Raw genomic sequence first — 19,244 nt, forward strand, 5'->3', positions numbered from 1 at the left:
TAACGTGTGCATCTACCAGCTGAAGTTTCAATTACATTTCAACTAAAACTCTCCTGTTAATTCAAAATGGTACAAAGATCTCTTACACAACAGACTTCCACTTAACCAGAAGCTGATAGTAAGTTAGAGAAGACAACGGTTTATAATCAAAGTGTTACTTTGAAACTACTTTAAAGTCCCCAAAGCAGATAACCCAAGCCATTTGGTAAGCAACACTTCTACCCCACAGCACACAGATCTGGACTTGCCATGTAGTAACTTTGCAGTAATCCACACTGAGACTCAGAATTGCACAGCCAGCACTGATACAGCAGTCTGGAAACAGCTGAATGCATCCAACCACAAACTCCTCGACCCTGAACACAAAGATTACCACACCTTTAGCTCTTCCAACACCTACCTAGTTCCAGCTTGTGGTGTAAGCACCTGCTCTATCTTCTGAACAGATTTCCTTTGATGTGTCATTTAAATCTGAAGGAAGACGAGCACAGCTGTTGGAGTCAGCTGCAGCAAGTTAAATCAACGGTTTCTCGTCAGTTCTGTAACAAGCATGCTTCCACAACAGGAAACGATACAGCCAATCTAAGGAAGATTTCTTTGCCTCTGAAGAATTACCTGAGATTTTCATCCACCTCCTTCTCCTTATCTAAAATTCTGACCCACCCACTATTGCTAGTAAATAAAGTTTTCATTTAAACACTCAGATTTAAGTTTATTCATACACAGCAGAAGTTCCACCTGCATATTAAAAACAAACAGATTAGAAGTAAATGTTTTATTCTTCCAACTAAATTCCAGTACTACAAGGGCAGTAAAACAATGATACACTGAAAAATTGCAGCAATAAACATTTGTTAAAGACTGATAGAATAAATAAAAACTACAAAAATGAGAAATCATATAAACCCATTCTTAACCCCCAAAAAAGTCATGGAATACAGAAATGCCCTCCTTCACTATTTCACAGGCAGTACTGTGGGCTATTTGCTTAAAATTGTCCTGGGATTACATTCTAACTTAACTGTGATTACAGCTTTGTTGTAGTGCACAGTTATGAAAACCACACTAACTTCAGTCAGAAGTGTCATTCTACATTTTTATTTACACAACCAGTGAAGGGCAACTTCTAGAACACCAGCTTTAATCCTTTACTTTTTCAAACTTATTAACATAAGAAGCCAAATTGTAATGATACAGCAAATGAGGCCACTGGTATTATTACAGGTAGCAAAGGTCCACATCCAGGTGGTACTGACATCAGGGAGCACTCCAAAACCAGTTGCTGCATAAGAGTGGTTGCCACTGACAAAAGCTTGAAATAACCTGTGTTCACAGGGGGAAAAAATATGGCATTGCTGCAAGTCTTTACTGGGACAGCTTGCAACAATAAAACAGGGTGTATAGGGCAGCCCACATATGCAGAAAGTGTGATTCATGAAACGTCTGCAAAGAGAAAAAAAAAACCCAAGAGTTAATGATGGCGTTAACAAATGCCAGCTCTATCACAAACCTGTTATGGCAGTATCAAAACCTGCTTCAAAAATAAAAAACCAGCACGTTATGGGAGACAGTTTTAGATGTTTCAAACAAAAGTTGCATTTTAGCTCACATCTTCCTTTCAACCTCGGTCGTCCGTATTACCAATTTAAAGTATTTTAACTTGGAGCTTAGCTGAAGCTCAACAACAAATAATGGCCACTTAAATTATTGAACATTCAGTAATTTAATGCTGCTACAGGAACCAGAAGAAATAGATACTCACAACTGGCAGGCTGTTCTCCATATCGTCGCATGATTTGATCATGCGTGAACTTCACAAATGCGTCGTATTGTTCTGCAAGCATGAAGCATTAGAAGTGTGAGTATATTAAGTTTAACTCAAGCTGAAAAATATTCAAGGCTACTTTTTTATACATATAAATCGTATAAATTAAACACACATCCACTAACAGTAGTTTTAAGTGACTTTACACAGTTCATAGCTGCCATTTCCTTTTCATCCCCAAGAACAACAATGCAGCACACGTCCCCTTAATAAAAAGACTTTCCCTTACAAACTTTTGTAATGGGAAAGACAGTAATATGCTCAAAGAGAATTATGCTGCACATACACAAAGACCTCAATATACCTAACACCTGGCTAAGCATCAGACACTGTACTCTGAAGTAATCGAGTGTGCCCATTTCACAGATCCATAATGGGGGCAGAGTAGTTAAGCAAACATGGCATTAAGGTCAGTGCTAGGGTTGGAAACAAACTCCTCTCTGCTCTTATCACTACCAGATGTAAGAAAATTAATTTAATGAAATGGAAACACAGAAGTACAGGAAAGGGACTTGCTACAGAATTAGAAATTCTTTTTGGCGACCACCAGAAAATCAAAAGCAAATGACAAACTAAAAGGATGAAATGCTAGGTGACTAACACTTGACTAATTCCAATCACAAAAGTAGCCACAATAGAAGACATGTAGTTGACTGTGGACTTCATGAAAACAGCTACTGTGTAATCTGAAATGAAATTTAGATATCAAACATATTAATTTGGCTTTGAACTAAGCATTATTTCCCAGAAAGATTATTCTTTCTATGCACACATACAAATACATTCGCAATATTTTATTCAGTTTTAATATTGCACTCATCAGCAGGATATCACCTTTCAGAATTAGGAAATTGAACAAGGAGAGTAATATCTACCAGATGCCGCTCCTCTCCATTCCCCTTCCTCCCTTGTGGAAAAATACATGTGCAGCAATGTGGGGTGTTCTGAGAAAAGGGCAAGGTCAAAGAAGGCAATCTTCAACCAAAAATGCAGTTAGATTTGTAGTGGTTCCTAGTCCCACAGGTTTGCCCCATTAAAGTCCCCATCCTCTTGCAGGGATGAGCTTCACCTTTGAAGTAAACAGGGTATCAGTAATCAGCAAGTAGTGCAGCAGCAGCCCAAAGTACGGACCTGACCCAATGATCTGACATTCCTCCCTGACTGAAGGGGCCCAGGGTCACGGCAGCCAGTTCCCCTCTGCCCACTGCAGTTTCACTGCAGTTCTGACTGACGGCTTTTCAGCAGCCATGCGAGGATCTTAGCCAAACAACAAAATAACACAAACGGGCAGATTGAAGGGTCTGTTGCCCAGAAACCATTTCCAAAAATAACAGCAACTAGAGCTTGTCCTAAAAGGCCAGAAACCAACTTGCAAGCTTTCTTTAAAGGTTTAAGTCAACATACACAACTGCTTTGTAGCATCATCTTTGTTAAAATTATGGCTTTGGAAATTTAAAGAATCCACCGTTACTAAAAATCCCCTTTCTTGTGGCATTGAAGACCGGGAAAGTTAAGCAATCTGAAGGTAAGAGCGACCTACAGTGAACTGTTTGAAAATTTAAGTGAACGCTTGTAAAGATACTTACACCACTGGCATCCCGCATCATATATGTTCTAAGTATCTATTTTAAGTCAAAAGGTAGCTAAATGCCACGAATACAAATATGATTACTACGCTCTACGACTTGACCTTTAGTACAAAAAGCTGTTTTCCACAAACAGATTCTAGAAAACCTTTCAAGTTAAAGGTTCCCTTAACCCCTTACACTCCCTTCTCTGGTTCTAAAATCTGCAAAGGACCTTGCAAACCCAAGTTTAAGCTAACACAGCAGTTTCAGGTAACAGAGGCAGGAAGGGAAATCAGGGCATTACAGTGATCTGAGTTTTCCATTTATCAAACACTCACTCTGCATGAAAGACAACTCTGCTCACCAAGAACATGGGAGAGGAAAAAAAAAGGCAGTATCTGGCTAACTACCTACAAGAAAACAGTGATTCAGAAAGGAATGAAGAAAATATCTGAGATCCCAACATTCAGTTAAGTCACTTCAAAGAAGCTATTCAATTGAGATTTATTACAGAATTTCCAGTTACGTTTCCATTGACTTCACTAGTTTGTAAGAATGAGTATCACCTTACTGTACAAAGTTTAGAAAAAGATATAATCATTCTGTCAGCAGAAAAACATAACTGGCCTTCTGTGTAAGGACTTTCTAAATTCTTTTGGCAGTCTCTCTTTCTAAATTCCCACATAATGCTGAAAATTTATTATCGGCTTGATATATGGGATGCAGTAACATGATCTTTCTAATAGCTTTTTTGGTGACCATCGTTGTAAGAACAAGTAAACCTAACTCATCTCACCGTAAGCCACAACCCCCCCAAACAGAAACCACCCCTCCTCCCTTCCCAAAAACAAATCCAACAATGTTCCCTTTGGGACTGACAGATGGAGCACGTGTAAGGAACTTGCCAGAGGGGCTCCTGCTGTAAAGAACTACAAGTTTGTACTCGGAAAGTGTCTGGAACAAATGTAAATATATCTGGTCTTCAAATGGTTATGATGATCACTGCTAACTGAAATGCATTTAAGAGAATGCAAGAAATGACCCAATTCCTAACATACATAAATTAGAAGAAAAAAAGCTCTACAGAGTCCTAATTCATCAGTCCGAAACAGGTTAAAAAGAAAACTGCAGAAATGGAACATTAGGCCCAAAGCAATAGAAGTATTTAGGGCTCTAGTTACAGTTCTAAACAGATGTAGATTTAAGAGGGACTTAGAACTATAGTCACTTCTTACACAGCAATGGCAGATCAGCAAGCACAGAACATGAACATGGGCTCAGGTGTAGAGTCAATACTGTCACAGGCAACCCACAAGCCTGACACAAGTCTGGTGACTTTTGGCATGGGCATGCCTGTAGAAGGTTTTATTCCCACACCTGAAGAGATTTGCAAACTTTAATTCTGATGAGTTTTCAGGTGGGAAATAGAACAGCCATGGGTATTCAAAAGCACGTTTGCTGCTGAAGAGTGCACTCAAGATGTTCATTACCATCACACTAAATATTAAATTAAACACCAAATCATACTGTGAAGGCACCTACCTCTGAATGCAACAGAACTTAGGTGCTCAAATGCTAGCAAGATGCTTAAAAGTAGAGAACTTGAACAACTAAAGAAAGGTCATATTTACAATGCTGACATTAACATGATCCTTATGAAAAGGTAAGTTGGCATCAGACGCCAAAAATATCAGCCGAATGATGTGAAATACAACAATTCAACACAGAGCATCAGAAATGCAGCTAAACAACTGACGCTCAGGCAGATACCGAACACCGCTGGCAGCAGTGTAATGGTAAGTACTGGGAAGAGAAAGGGAAATCTTAGGTACTGTCTTCTTGCCAAATTCCAGAAAAAGGAAGTCAGTTCCCAAGCAGGAAAAAAAAAAGTCCTTCACAAAGAGCTCTTAAGCCAGTAGAATAGAAAGTCTTTCTGGCAAAAAAACGAGGAGGAAATGATCAATTCAAACATGATAGGAAGAGAAAGTTCTATCTGAAATAAAACCACTGTTTCCATTGATTAGTAATACCCAGGAATCATAGTTTCTATCCAAGGCAGCATAGAAGAAAAAAAAAAACCTATCAAAGAGACTACACATCGTTTTTTATGTCCTGTATGCATCTCATTCCTTAATCAAATTAGGTCAGAAAAAACAGCGTAACACAAAAATGAGAAAAAGTTTTAAGCTTTCAAACTCATCCTAACACATTATTTTGAACTTTAATATACCTGCAAGTTTTGTGGTCAAAATTTCTTCATACTCTTCACGGATTTTCTCTTCACGTTCTTTCAGCAAACGTTCACAGATCATTCCAACTTGTCTGAGAGTAAACAGCGGCTGTTCTTTTTTCAACGGTGATGATGCTGCAGATGAAGTACCTAAGATTAAATATTTGGGCATACCGATTTACACTTACAAGTAGTTCAGAACCAGTTTTATAATCAGTTTTCTTCACATCTTTTACATTAAAGGAACTTTACAGAACATTTGGAGAAGTCTTTCTCTGCCATTTGAACACTTCTAGGGACTATTAAAGTAAAATGGTACACTCAAAAGGAAGACATCTACAATGGACAATACGCACAGGTATCAAAACACCAAGAGTGTTACACAAACACTGTGAACACCATTTACATGGCAGTTGGCATTTAGAAATTTAAGCTTCTGTTTTATGTAAAAATTACAGCACAGTGTATTTTTGCAAAGACAGCTGGCTTTGCAAAAGCCTATTACAATATCAGTGGCAGGGTATGCAGGATGGTCTCTTGAAAACAATGCAAGCTTTGTGTCCTACTGATTCTTAAAATGAGAAGCTACAATCTTCCAGATCAATGCTAGTATTGCCAAAAAAAGCAACAGTAACTGGTGAGAAGGTGCCATAAACCACCAGATAACTAGGGAAAATTATTTACACAGAGTCTAAGAACACATAGCAGAATTACACAGAATTTTCTGGGTACCTGGCAAAGCTGGTCCAGTAAGGAGAAATGCATGTGGCTGTGCATCAGTAGAACAACAAGGATCTGTCTGCTGGAAGCTATTTTCTAAGTGTCTCCTCTTCTGCATGCGTTTGTACTCCTGTTTTATGTTGTACAAAATTTGTTCTAAAAGAAAAGCAGTAAGAAAATTAAGCCTAAATTAATTACATTTCAGTATTTCACTTAACTTTATTTCCACTCAAACACCAAACACTGTAGATAATTAACAGATGATAAAAGCTAGACTCTTAAAACATGGCCTGCAAAAAACACCATGTTTTACCTAAGACACTTACAATGAAACTAACTAAAAGAAAGGCAACTCCCAACTGTTTTCACTAGGAGAACACTAGCAAAAATGTTGTTCGTTAAGGTCAGGTATTGGTGCCAGAGTACTGCTAACAAAAATAAGCAGTGTAAGGTTAAAATTTAGGAACTATCAACTATACAATATACATGTATAAAAATTAGGCTACAGACCTTCTATTGGTATTCATCATCTTCCCTTCATACACTTAATTTGCAACCATCTTTCTCTCCCAGACAGTGTTTATCATTCATACAATTAAGGATAACAAAAGACTCCAGAATAAAACATATGTACATGAAATACCATTCGTCTCTGTATAGTTACTGGCATATAGGCAGCAAAGTAGAGAGGAAAACACAATTTAGACAGAACATGCATAAAGCAACTACTGCTTAAAACCTCAAAGAATTGGAAACCGACACACAAAATACAAAAGCCTTCCTCAACATTTTTGACAGCCTCAGATCTAGCCAAATAAACACAATGGATGGATCAGTAGTCTCTTTTAAAGGAATATGGTGATACGTAGTTCAGAATTTGATTGCACGGAATAAAATACAGCAAGTGCTTTTAATAATCTCATCTCCATTGTAGAATTACAAGGAAAAAAAGTAATTTTTGCAATAAAACTCTCGATCCTGTGTGCCTTCTCTCTGAAACTCCATGTACCAAAAGGCGCTCAGGTACATCAGTGCCCTAACTGCATATCCTCTGGCAATGTAAAATATTAAAAGAAAAAAAAAAAGGCATTTTCTATTTTTCACAGAAAGAGACTCCCAAAGACTCCCTCTTTATGAGAATTCTTACTTTCAAATGCATTTTTAAAAAATTCCCTACAGTGTCGGCTTCCACTGAGACTTCTAGACTTTTGGCAAAAACAGCTTTCCAAAACTCAGATACATACAAAATCAATGTGATTATGTCAGAGTTGCAAAGGACTCCACTCACTCAGTACCCTCCTACTTCTGTTTGGCATTTTGCCAATACAACACCATGAAAACTTCTCAACTAATTTTCAGGTTTGTAAACAGTACGCTATTGAGGTTCCTTATTTGAACATTCTCTTGTAAGCAACCATGTGAAGCAAGTAACTTCAGCTACCAACTTATTCAGTCAGGGGCTGAAGCCTATGCTAGACCAAGCAGAAGCAAACATTTGCCAATTCCTAGTTGAGAGGTTTAACTATTGCAGTGGTTCTTCCATTCCGTAAGCCAGTCTGGGGGCTTCCAACTCATAAAAAGAGAGTAAACTGTTCCCAGTCAACAGGAATACCAGCATTTTCAGCAAAGGAGCTTCTTGTTTGGATTTTTTCTGTTGATGAAGGCCTTGCAGTTTATACCTTTTCAGTCCCATGCCTACAGTGCTTGTACAATTTTCAGCTCCCTAAAGGGGGATCAATAACTGCAACAAATGCAGAAGACGTAATAAAGAAGCACAGTAAGGAAATGAAGAGAAGGAAACTACAAGAAAGCGGGAAAGAAAGTACTCAAAGATGGCCGGAGGAGACACATACTACACTCCAGCGTGGTACAGAAAATACATAAATCGGGTTAAACCAAGATGCCGTCAGGCTTCCGAAAGTAGAATTTGTCACATGCATACACACTGCATCAGTCAGAGAATAGCCCTGCAACATTTTCACTCAACAGCATAATGGTGGTATAACAATACTTCTCCTCAGAATCAAGTGCTGTTCTAGCTAAAGCGATACTGCATAATTTTGAGTGGGAACCAAATTAGCTCATAAGATAACATCTGTCCTAAAGCATGTCTACACCATGAGAAACATGACTGCAAACATTCACACTGTATTTACATTAACTGAAGAATGTAACAAATCATGTGCATCCTTCACTATGACTACTTCGTCTTGGGCATACTTTCCAGATTCCGTATGAACTGCAAAAACATCAGCCAAATTTCGGGTATAACAACTTTGATAAAAATCTTCTCTACAGCTCTCCTTTATATTATCTTTTTGTAGAAACATTCTCAAACCACATTAACCACCAAAATCATTAAGAAAAAAAAAAAACCACCTAACCAGACTCTGGTCAATGGATACAACTCCCAAGAGTTAAAACAACAATCATCCGCCAGGTTTCCTCCTAACAACCCCTGCAAATTAAATAGGGAATAATTCAGAGAAACCATTAAAATACCAGCCAGAATAGAAGAAGCAAAAGCAACATACTGGGGGTGGGGGGGGGGGGGGGGGTGGGGGGGGTGGAGGGAAGGCGAAGAAATCAGGTACTGACTTTGGGAAAACAGTAACAACTGGGATAAAAAACTAAGATCTGTGCACCAAGGATACGTGATTCTATTCCAAATTATATTGACTTGTGAACACGGAAGTCCCAATGAAATTACAGTAATTTTATCTACCTCTAATTTGGCAACACTTTTTAACTTGCCATCTTCAAATCTTGCTCTAAACATCAAAAATCTCAAGAAACGCCACTGATGGATACGTTGGGAGATCCCCGTCCTGACAAAATCACTTTGACAGTTTGCATTACTATAACCTCAGGTAAAGGTATAAAACTAAGCAAAGTGGGATGGAGGAGGGGACTATTTAAACATGACCATACACTGTCTACGTTGCAAACAGCCACCAGGAGAAAAAAACCTGATATCTGAAGTCCTGACTGAACACTTGTTGAGCACGTACATAACCTGGTTTGGTAAACGGTATTCCTCTATTTAGTCTAACTTACAAGATTTAAGGCACTATTGCTCAGCACTGAGAACTGGACTACAAGCTCTACTCAGTACCATGCTGCTAGGTACATCTAGCAGGCAAGATGACTGTGAGAATGACTCATCTCATACTTCCCGATCTCCACCATTTGTAAAATGGAGATTAATAGTCAAGAAACACAAATTTAACATAGCATCGAACTGTTCAATGACTTCTCACATGAATGATCAGACTAGTAATGCTTCAAATTAAGCAAGCACATTTTTGCAGCAGCAAAGACTGAGTATACATTTTTATTAACATACAGTGGCATAAAATCTATACCTTTAAACAAAACTACTTCACTGTGAAGTGAAATGTAAGCTTGCAAATATTTATCACCGATTTTAAATGAAAATCTGAATCCCAAATTGAATTCTTTTTTTTTTTTTTTTAAGCAACCTAGGAGAGTAAGAAAAGTTGTTTAAATGCACCAAGTTACTTCTGGCATTTACAGTTTTGCTTAACAAATCCGCAAAAATACGTCTGATGACCAAATATATTCTGTTCAAAACAGTTTTTATAGCATCTCAGCACTTGAAAGAAGCCATGAAATGTTAAGGCAGTGCAAACCAGACAACTTTTGAACACCACCTATATTGCAGACATCGAACTGTAGAGCCTTTTAAAACTCTGGCCCAGTTAAACAAGGCTTAGAGTTAGCAGGTCTCGTTCTCCAACCCAATTTTGATTCCAGACAACCTTCCTGCCTTTTCAAGTTCAGTTTCTTAACTTCCTTTACTTCCAATTAGCTCTGACTATTCTCTCTGCAGTTAACAACCGAATTAAAATGTACATTTAACTGGTGTCAAACACAGGACAGGTATTTTTATGTGTTCCTCAATGTGGAGGCCCAAATTGTCTTTTTCAACAATGACATGCATTTTAATTAACAAATTATTTTATATCTAAAAATTTAGATTCTGAAAGTGCACTCATTAAAGAAAACCTAATCTAAGTGAGCTTCCCTAAGACTATAAAACTGAAGAACTTGAATCATATATTAGAACTCATTAGATATTTTAAATAAAGACTTGCATCCATCTTACAGGTGCTGAAGTCCAAATCAGACATTGTACGTCAAGCAATAATTTCATTTATGAGATGACAAAAGGAATATATTTAATATGATCGAACATACATCACTGTGGCCTATCCTCAGTTTCTTTTTAATTTCACTTTATCCCCTGTGCTCAGTGTTTCCTACTGGTTAGAGGTACCTCTGAAGGCACAGAGCTAGCTAACAGGAAACACCAGGCAGAGGTGCTGAAAGTGAAAATTAGGCCTGCTGAATCTAAGGTAGTAGCAAGAAAAAGCCACACTGCTAACACACTGAAATGAATTAGTACTTCATAAATGACATTTTAAATTCAAGATGACTATGAATCCCGGCTAGTTACGCAAGGCTGTATTATATACCCCCTTCTCCTCCCTCAGGTTCGAGGCTAAGATAAAGAATGACAAACGAAGATTACTACTGTCTCACCGTGACCACTAAAGGCATAGGAGATTCAGTTAAATACTCCCAAATATAATGAAATGCACAGATACTCTTTTTTTTTAATCTAGAGCTCTGTGTACTAAGAGCATAAAGTTGAGTACATATGTTCATGAAATACTGCATTAAGATGAAAAACAGCATTCACACCAGTCTTCTTTCAGAATTTGAGATATGATTTGGGGACCCAAAATTTCACGTTTCAGCTGCTTTCACACCCAATGAAGAGTGGATGAAACACGAAGGGGCCAATTCAGAATTCAAGTTTCACACCTGAAATATGATCTGTCACATTAATGGATTACAAAGCCAAATATTCACTTCCGAAGAGTGATGTCCTCTTCTTACTTCCTTTAATTCATGATAAAAAGGCAAGCTATTCTTTTTCAAAGTTCTGTCATCTAATTACTTCATCCTGACCTGTAATTACCTAGAAATTATGTACAAGGGAAACAGCAGTTTAACTTGAAAAGGTAACAAGGCAAACAATTATTTTCTCCATTTTAATAACCGCTTATCAACTATGAAGGTGCTGCTATGTTTCCCCTGAAGGATTTTTTTCTTTTTTGGGGGGGGGGCTCAATTTTTAAACTAGCAATCTCTCATCTCAGTTCCTGGCTTCTCTCATTTAGCTGAGGGAAACTCTGGCAAAACACGTAGGAAGGTGACTCAATAGGCTGAAATCAGAGTAGCAGTTTTCCTGGCCCGAAATGGAACCTAAAGCTCAGGTTTCAGTTTGCAATGTCACCATTCAACATATGCATTCAAACCTGAACCATGCCTGAGATTTATTCCAAGTGAATCAATGAACTGCTATCCTGATGTCAACAGCATACATTTTCAGGGATTTCAGCTCCTGTTAAAGCAAAACTGCTTCACTGTCCTAGTTCAAATTTATAACATTTCCATTAGGCCATCACCCTTATTCAGCATTTAGTGGATGCTTCCACATTCCTAGTTTTGGCCTCCCCACCAGACTACTGACACATAACATTAAGAAGCTAGCCTCCCCTAAGGGCAGCACTGCAGCAGAGCAATGGGTAACAGTATTCTTCACTTTTTATATCTACTTAACCAGGGAATCCACAGGCACAGACAGAAATTAAAATAATCCAGATATTCCTCTTACTCTCTTGCTTTGGTCAAAGACATCAATCACTCCTGTTACGTTTCTTAATTACGCATGGTCTGTGAGACTTCAGTAATAGAATGTATACTTTTGGAAATCATGCTCACCTCAGAGGAGCATGCTCTAAGCGCCAGAGAGAACACTGATAATGGGTACACACTGACACTTCACAGCCAGTGTCTATAGCTACAGAACGGACAGAAGCAGCTCGCAATAGACTCTGTGGCACAGAGCTGGCCACTTCACGAGATCCAATTGCTCAGGGTCTCAGAGGCTGACGAAGGTTCTGGTTCTCACACAAGTCGGATGCTCACATATGCATTAGCTCATTCTGCAAATGTGTTATTTCAGGAAATCCCAGTTCTCCCGATCAAGGGGTTGAGGAATGAAAAATAAATCAAGCAATGCAAAATGTATTAGACACAGCAATTAGATCTTTCTCTTCACATAAAAAAATGTCACATTGCATTTATCAGACTTGCCACTGAAACAAAAAAATGCTTCAACATTTTATGACACCTACGACCAAGGGTATTTAACATTTACAGTCACCACAGGCATCTATATAGAAATGTCTCATAAAAATTAAATTGTCAAGTCCAGATGCAGCCATTACGTGCTGTTTCTTTTTTTTTTTTTGTAAGGGGTGGGAATGTTTTGTTTTTTAAAATCCTAATGATTTCTGTGATACTGGAGCACAATGAGAAACTTGACATCTTGCCAAGATAATTTAGCAATAATACACATGCAGATGTTAACAAAACAGAAATTAAGCAGAAAGAGATGCAGCATTACTAATGTGTCACATTCCAAAGCCACAAGATCTGTTCATTTAAAAGCCAAACCTGTACTTGGCCACTGTCTGACCAAGTTTCAGACAGTGGTTAAGTTTGCTCAAGAGGGCAACTGAAAGGTCACAGAAGGACAGCCTATAGGGAAGACTAACAGTTCTTCCTATTCGAAAAGGTCAAAGTCATTTTCTTGCATTAACTTTGAAAATTTGTGTTAATTAGATCCATTTTTTTTCCAGATTATTCTGTGAAAGAAAAAGGTGCACATTAAAGACAAATTTATCTACCTTCTACTTGTAAAGAGTCCTTCATGAGAGAGGGACTCTTACAACCAACTCGATTTGCCATCTTTACCTAGCTACATTTGCCATACAACTGCCATTAGAGCAGCAAATACCAATTATGCATACTCATTACTAAATACTGCATAAATTCAACAGTTTCCATATTCCGTCAAACATTTGACATTATCTCTGCTTGGATTTCAACCAGTGACCTGAGTTGAAGGACTGTTCTCAACAACCCCACCCACTACAATTTTTAGTTTGCAACATCAGTTAGTTGCTGGGGAAGTGTTGAGGCAGATGAATGTTTCAGATGGAGGAAAAATTACATGTGCAGATGCAAAAGTTTGTGGATTCTTAAGCAATTTCACAAACTTTTAAAATACAACATTCTTTTTGATTCTACAAAGTTCTAAGCTACAAGTTAACCTCTGATTTTGGGTGAGGAGCATGGAAGAGCTACTGATCTCAGTTTGTCTTCTCAGTTACTATGTATCATGAATTAGGGGATTTAAAACCCTAAGGTCAACATTATCTCTCTCTCCTCCCCCCCCCCCCTTTCTTTGGACTGTATTTCCCACTGTAGCTTCAGTCTCCGAAATATCCAGACACGCAGGCTTTCTAACACTGACCTGCCTTTGAATTTAAAAAACAACTTAAGTGTAGTTTATTCTTCTCCCCCCCCCCCCATAATCTTTCATCAGGGTAAAACTGCAAATAATGGTTCTAAAACATCCAGCAGAGAAGAGAAAAAAAAATACTGCCACTGCTTCCTCCTTTCACCCTCTAGAACTCATTTAACAGCTTTGAAACAGGACAGCACCCCTAGGACTTCAGAGGAAACCAAACATGTACAATGCATTACGCACAGGCATCCAGACCCAAGTGCAGTTATTCTGGTCATACAGAACAGTCTCATTTATAGCTAGAACTTACATGGAAGTAAAACTCATCTGTAGTATTCAAGCAGTAGAAAACTTCTTAGACAAGCCACTCTTTCAAAACTGAACCCATCTTATGCCAGGCAGATATGCTCTGCACCGCTTATGGTGAACGCAGTTTTAAAACATAATTCTAGATGCAAACAATGGTGTCCAAAAATTAGCAAACGTACTCAGAGTATGCTCAAACCAGTAAGCACAATTCCACAGAAAGTATAGACAGTAAAGCCACAATCACAGTTTGGCTGCCAAATTCATTGAGAAACTGGAAGTGACCTAACAGCTGTTCAAATAACCACAAAATATTAAAACACTCTTGTGAGAGATAAATTTCATCTTGAATAAGCCTACCCTCTCTCAAACAGACATACCGTTTATTTGTCTATGACCACTCTATAAAGACAGCTGTTTTCTCATCTGACTACCACACTGTATTCTTAGTTCTCAGCACCCCCCTCAATCAATCCATATTCTGCTTCCAGATAATTCATTTTTGAAATGATTAACCATGTGGTAAGAAGTTCTTGTGCTGGTATAGTCTCCACTGGGTGAAGTTAAACACTACCAGAACAGAGTATCGGGTAGAAGAAAAATACTTAAGCGTGAACTTAAAGTATCAGCATCAGGTTTTATATCCAGAGCTCTGATTTCATATGACCATTAATTTTCATTAAACAAAATTCAGACAGACACTTTTTAAGCGCTGGAAACCTAAGCATTACAGTAACACGCTGAGAAAACCATAAGTGAAGTCAACTGAATTCTGGCTATTGTTACTAAATTTCCCAATACAAAAACTGAACAAAATGGTGACTCAGTTGGGAACACTTTTAAAATCAGACTGGAATTCTTTTCACACACAGAGCAAGATTTATGAGACCCAAATGTAGAGATCTACATCAGAAATGGTCATGTAAATTCATTTTTACAGTCAACGGAAAGCAATACATAATTCTACAGCACACTTTGCCTCATCCTAAGTCAGAGCTCTAGAATAAACCATCTGTTTCTTTCAACTGACTATCAAGAAAACCACAAATTATTAGGTCAGATGTACCTTTACAAAATTAGATGAGATGAATCCCACACAATCTTTCAAGTGGCCCCTTTAAAATGATAAGCTCTATTTTGTTCACTGATGCTCAAAATGAAATATACACGATGTCATAATACCCCTAAATTCAACTGAAAGTAAAAACTAAGCAAGTGCTCAACAGTCACATTTGCACTAGCACTGTACAAAGATTTTTTTCTTGTAACAGAAACAACAGAGGGAGCTTTTAAGCAAAACCCATGTATATGTGCACAATTTATAAATGCTTCAAGTTTTGCTCAAGAGCATTGAAGTGCTGTAAGAGACATTTTGACTCACTGTCCTTCACTTTTCATTATATTATACAAATGGCTTACAGAATTGTCAGTACAGAATCACCTTTTCACATGGGTTATGACCTGCACCTCCGATTTTCTGAAGAGAAAATGAGGCCTGCATTTGCTCAACTTCAGTAACATTTTAATAATTCTGAAGCTCTTAAAAACTAAGATAGGAGTTCAGGTATTACCTCAAATACTGCTGTAGGTTATCTCTGCTGAAAATCTTACTGATTTGTCTCCTTTCAGCAATACACATTTACTGGCTAGACAATGTTTATATTAAATATTCATAACCTAAGCTCTCCAAATCCCAAAGAAACAAACCAAAATAAATTCTTGCAATGAAACAACACATCTTCTAAAAAGAATCAAATGAATTCTGATTTTTAAACATCTATCTCAAAGTATATGTAATGTCTCACTGTACCAGGGAGTGCCATCCATCACAACTCTCATCCCAGACCGCTGACTCACTCAAGATCTTTTCCTAGAGGTGCAAAAAAATATCAAGGCACTGATGCCAAGTGTAAAGTACTTTGTATGCCGTCTACGTATTTCCTTCATAGCAATTTTTTTTTTATTAAAACCTGTGAAAAAGTATATTCTACTGTACAGTTTTCAGAACTAAGAATATTGAGACAACGCACTGGGAGGGGACTGCAATTTGAAAACACATTCAAACTTACTGCTCGGTAATACTAGCAGTAATCCGGGGCCAACTTTTGTATAAAAGGGAGTACCGAATGCAACAGCAGAAGGAATTCGGCTGCAACAACTGCAGAGGGCTTTTTTCCGGCACACAAAGGACACAGATCCATACCTCAGCGTTACAGCCACTCACGGCTGCGAGCTTAACCGTTCTTAAGTGCGCTACTGGAAGCTACCCACTAGACTAAGTGTAGCAATGGCAAATCAATCCCGCCTGCCCAGCCAAGATTCATTCCTTTCTTCTCTCCCTACTCGCTGGTAAAACGAACTCGGTTGATTTTTAATTGACAACAATTACACAAGCAGACCTGGAGGTTTTAGGGCCACCGGTTGACTCATCTCTCACACGTTAAGAACGTAAAAGGGTTTCGTTCTCGCCCAACGTCTCCGAGACGAGGAGACTGCCCGATTCCATTTTATCTGCCCTAAAGGCAACTCTCGCCCTTACACACAATCGCCTTCCATCGCTCGGTTTTCCTACGAAACTTTAAGGATGCAACAGAATGGGTCATCCGGGACGGTGGCACGCATTACGGGACTGGAAGCGGAATTACCCCTTTGTTTTATCTGCTTTTGCCTTTTCCCACTGGCGTTTTGCGGGTGATTGATGACAGGCCGCGCTCCCCGCCCTCTCTCCCTCCCTCCCGCCCCCCCCACCCCCCCGATGTCTGAGCAACGGGAGGAGGTGCCGCCGCCTCGGCTCGGGCAACGCTCGACCCACCGATAATGGCTGCAAGGGATCGATGGGGGCCCCACCGAGAGGGGCTCCGGGCGCAGGCTGGGAGCGAGCCCCGGCCCCATCCCCGCCCCCGCAGGCACCACGGTCACCCCACCCGCCCCCCGCCGCCCCCAGCGTTTCCGCAGCTCGACTCGCCCCTGCGGTTCTTCTTGCCACATCCAGGCACCCGTGGAAGAAGGGAAAAAATTTCTCCGTGCCCGTCCCCGACGCGAGGGAAGCCGGCCTCCCCCCTTCCTCGGCACCGGATCAAGCCTCCCCCACCAACGCCCCCCCCTTCCCCCGCTCGGGTCCCTTTCTCCAGTCCCTTCCCTATGGCCACCCGCCCGCATCGGCTCAACCCGCCCCCCCCTTCCTCCCCGTCCCTCCTCCCCCTCTCCTGCTGCAAACGGCCATTTCTATTGTGTCTCCGCCGCGGCGGTGCCAAGCCGAGCAGGGATCGCCCCGGCCCCCGCCGCTGCCAGCCACACAGCCCGACAGAAAATGGCTGGAGGGGGACGCGAGACCCACCCAGCCTTCCCCTCTTCTTCGTCCTCCCCCTCTCCCCGGTCGCCTTCCCGGCCCCCTGCCCCGCACACCCGTCGCCCCCCTTTCCGCCGAGGTCCCCCCACCGCCGCCCCGCACCCCCACACCCACCCCCACCCCCCGCTGCCCCGGGGGGCTGCCGCGCACGGCGGGGCCACCTCCCTCACCTGTGGTGAGCCGGGACGACACCTCTCCGAAGGGCGAGGGCTCCATGCGCAGGTATTTCTGCGGGGAGGCGGCGGCGAAGGACGAGGAGGCGGCGGCCGAGGCCGGGGCTGACAATGGCGCACATCGCCTCCGCTTCGGGGACGCCGGGCTCAGCAGCGGGTCGAAATCCAGAGTCCTTTTCAAAGTGGCGCCGCAAGCCATGGCGCGGGGCGGCGGCGAGGCGGAGGAAGGGGGCTCGGAGCGAGGGGCAGGGGAGACGGCGGCGGTGGCAGCAGCCGGCCCTGCCCAGAGGCGCCTTCCCCGCTGTCTGGGGCGGGCTGGGGGGGAGGGAAGGGAGGGCGGCAGGGAAAGGAGGGGGCAGCTGCGTCAGGGCCTCCGCCGCCTCCCTGTCGGCCTCTCTCTGGGGAGCGGCCCCGGCCCCCCCAGCGGCTCCGGCTCGGCCGGCTGGATCCCCGCTCTCGCCGCCCGCCCTGCCCGGGCCGGGCCAATTCCACCCGCGGCCGGTGGCGGGGCGGGAGCTGGGCCGAGGGGCGCAGGGCCGGGCCCGGCTACCCGGTCCGGGGCCACCGATGACGAGCGATGGCGGCGGGGCCCGGGCGGCGGCGGCGGCGGCGCTTCCCTCTGTGACTCCCACACCAGCAATATGGCGTCAATAACAACGCCGCGGATTCAAAAACCAGCCCCCCGCACTGCGCCTGCGTTCCTGGGGCGGTGGCGGCCGCAGAGGCTCAAGGGACTCGTGGTTTCCCCGCCCCGGCCCCGCCGCTCGGCGGCGGGGCGCCCGCAGGGGCGGCGGGACTACAAATCCCGCCGTGCCCCGCGCCGGCCGCCCCGGCTTCCGGGTTCTGATTTAAATCCCCCCTCAGAGGCTGCAGTGTGGGGTGCGGGTTGAGGGACGAGGCTGAGGGGACGGGGTGGCGGTGCCGTCCGCGGGGAGCGGAGCTCAGGGTTCAGCCTCGGGGGCGGCTCCCGGGCGCCCTCAGTGCCCTAGGCAGCGGCCCGGACCTGGGGACGGGATGGGGCGGGGGGGCTCCCGTCAGGTCTCGGCGACACAAAGGGGGCGAGAGCCCTGCCGCCTGCTCTAGGCCCCGCGGCCTGGCCGGCTGCGGCCGGGGGTCTCCTGTTACCGCAGGCGCCGAGCGGGTCCGACAGCGGCTGTATGTCCGCAGGGCGCTTGTCTGTATGTGAAATAAGGGCAAAGTGTGTTTAGTGGCCTCCATGATGAGGGCAGAGCAGGGAGCATGCAGGAGTCAGAGGGACGAAGCGGGTGGAGGTGACGGCTAAGGACATGCCAGAAAAGGCCCCGCGATGCTGAGAGCTGTATCTTGGTGTAACCAACTGATTGCCTTGCAGCTGTGCAAAAGGCTTTCTTGCTTAAGGAGGGTGGTGAGGGAAGAGGTTCAAAGAACTACAGCTGTTTGTGGGAAGAGCAGGGCTCTTTTCCTGTTCAGCTTCCTAACTGAAATAAACTTGCAGTTTGCCCCAGTGGAAAAGCCACGATAGGCCCCCAAATGTATGTAACTTTCAGCTTTTCTGTTAATTTAACTATAAAGATAGGTTGTCTTTGGAAGATAAAATGAGGAATATGCCCTCATTAAATTTTAACTGGTGTTTTTTTGATTGTCTTGTGAAATGTAAGCTAGCCTTTCTCTAATGACATTTAAAGA

The 19,244-nt window shown here is 42.3% G+C and overlaps 1 protein-coding gene across 5 annotated transcripts; it reads right to left on the minus strand.

Moving 5' to 3' along the window:
* Nucleotides 1-760: 760 nt before the first annotated feature.
* On the minus strand, nt 761-18,201 carry AKIRIN2 (akirin 2). Of its 5 annotated transcripts, none has more exons than XM_076333204.1 (5): nt 17,577-18,188; nt 6,356-6,499; nt 5,624-5,758; nt 1,763-1,834; nt 761-1,443 (listed from the first exon to the last, which is right to left on the minus strand). In XM_076333204.1, exons 1-5 carry the CDS (start codon nt 17,776-17,778, stop codon nt 1,433-1,435), a joined length of 564 nt encoding a protein of 187 aa, XP_076189319.1. In that variant the 5' UTR covers nt 17,779-18,188; the 3' UTR covers nt 761-1,432. The 5 variants fall into 5 exon arrangements, with proteins under 5 accessions (XP_076189319.1, XP_076189317.1, XP_076189315.1 ...); XM_076333202.1 differs by having other exon boundaries at nt 5,624-5,773; nt 17,577-18,186; XM_076333200.1 differs by lacking the exon at nt 761-1,443 and having other exon boundaries at nt 1,465-1,834; nt 5,624-5,773; nt 17,577-18,191.
* Nucleotides 18,202-19,244: the final 1,043 nt, after the last annotated feature.

The sequence above is a fragment of the Aptenodytes patagonicus genome, chromosome 3, assembly GCF_965638725.1.
Source record: "Aptenodytes patagonicus chromosome 3, bAptPat1.pri.cur, whole genome shotgun sequence".
Lineage (NCBI taxonomy): Eukaryota > Metazoa > Chordata > Aves > Sphenisciformes > Spheniscidae > Aptenodytes > Aptenodytes patagonicus.

Bases quoted from the DNA above. Each gene is read 5' to 3' on its own strand.
- AKIRIN2 (XM_076333200.1), bottom strand. From the start codon at position 17,778: ATGGCTTGCGGCGCCACTTTGAAAAGGACTCTGGATTTCGACCCGCTG. The intron at 6,500-17,576 runs GTGAGGGAGGTG...CTTTTCTTTTAG, and splicing joins GTCGTCCCGGCTCACCACAG to AACAAATTTTGTACAACATA. The intron at 1,835-5,623 runs GTATATTAAAGT...TCATGCTTGCAG, and splicing joins TTTGACCACAAAACTTGCAG to AACAATACGACGCATTTGTG.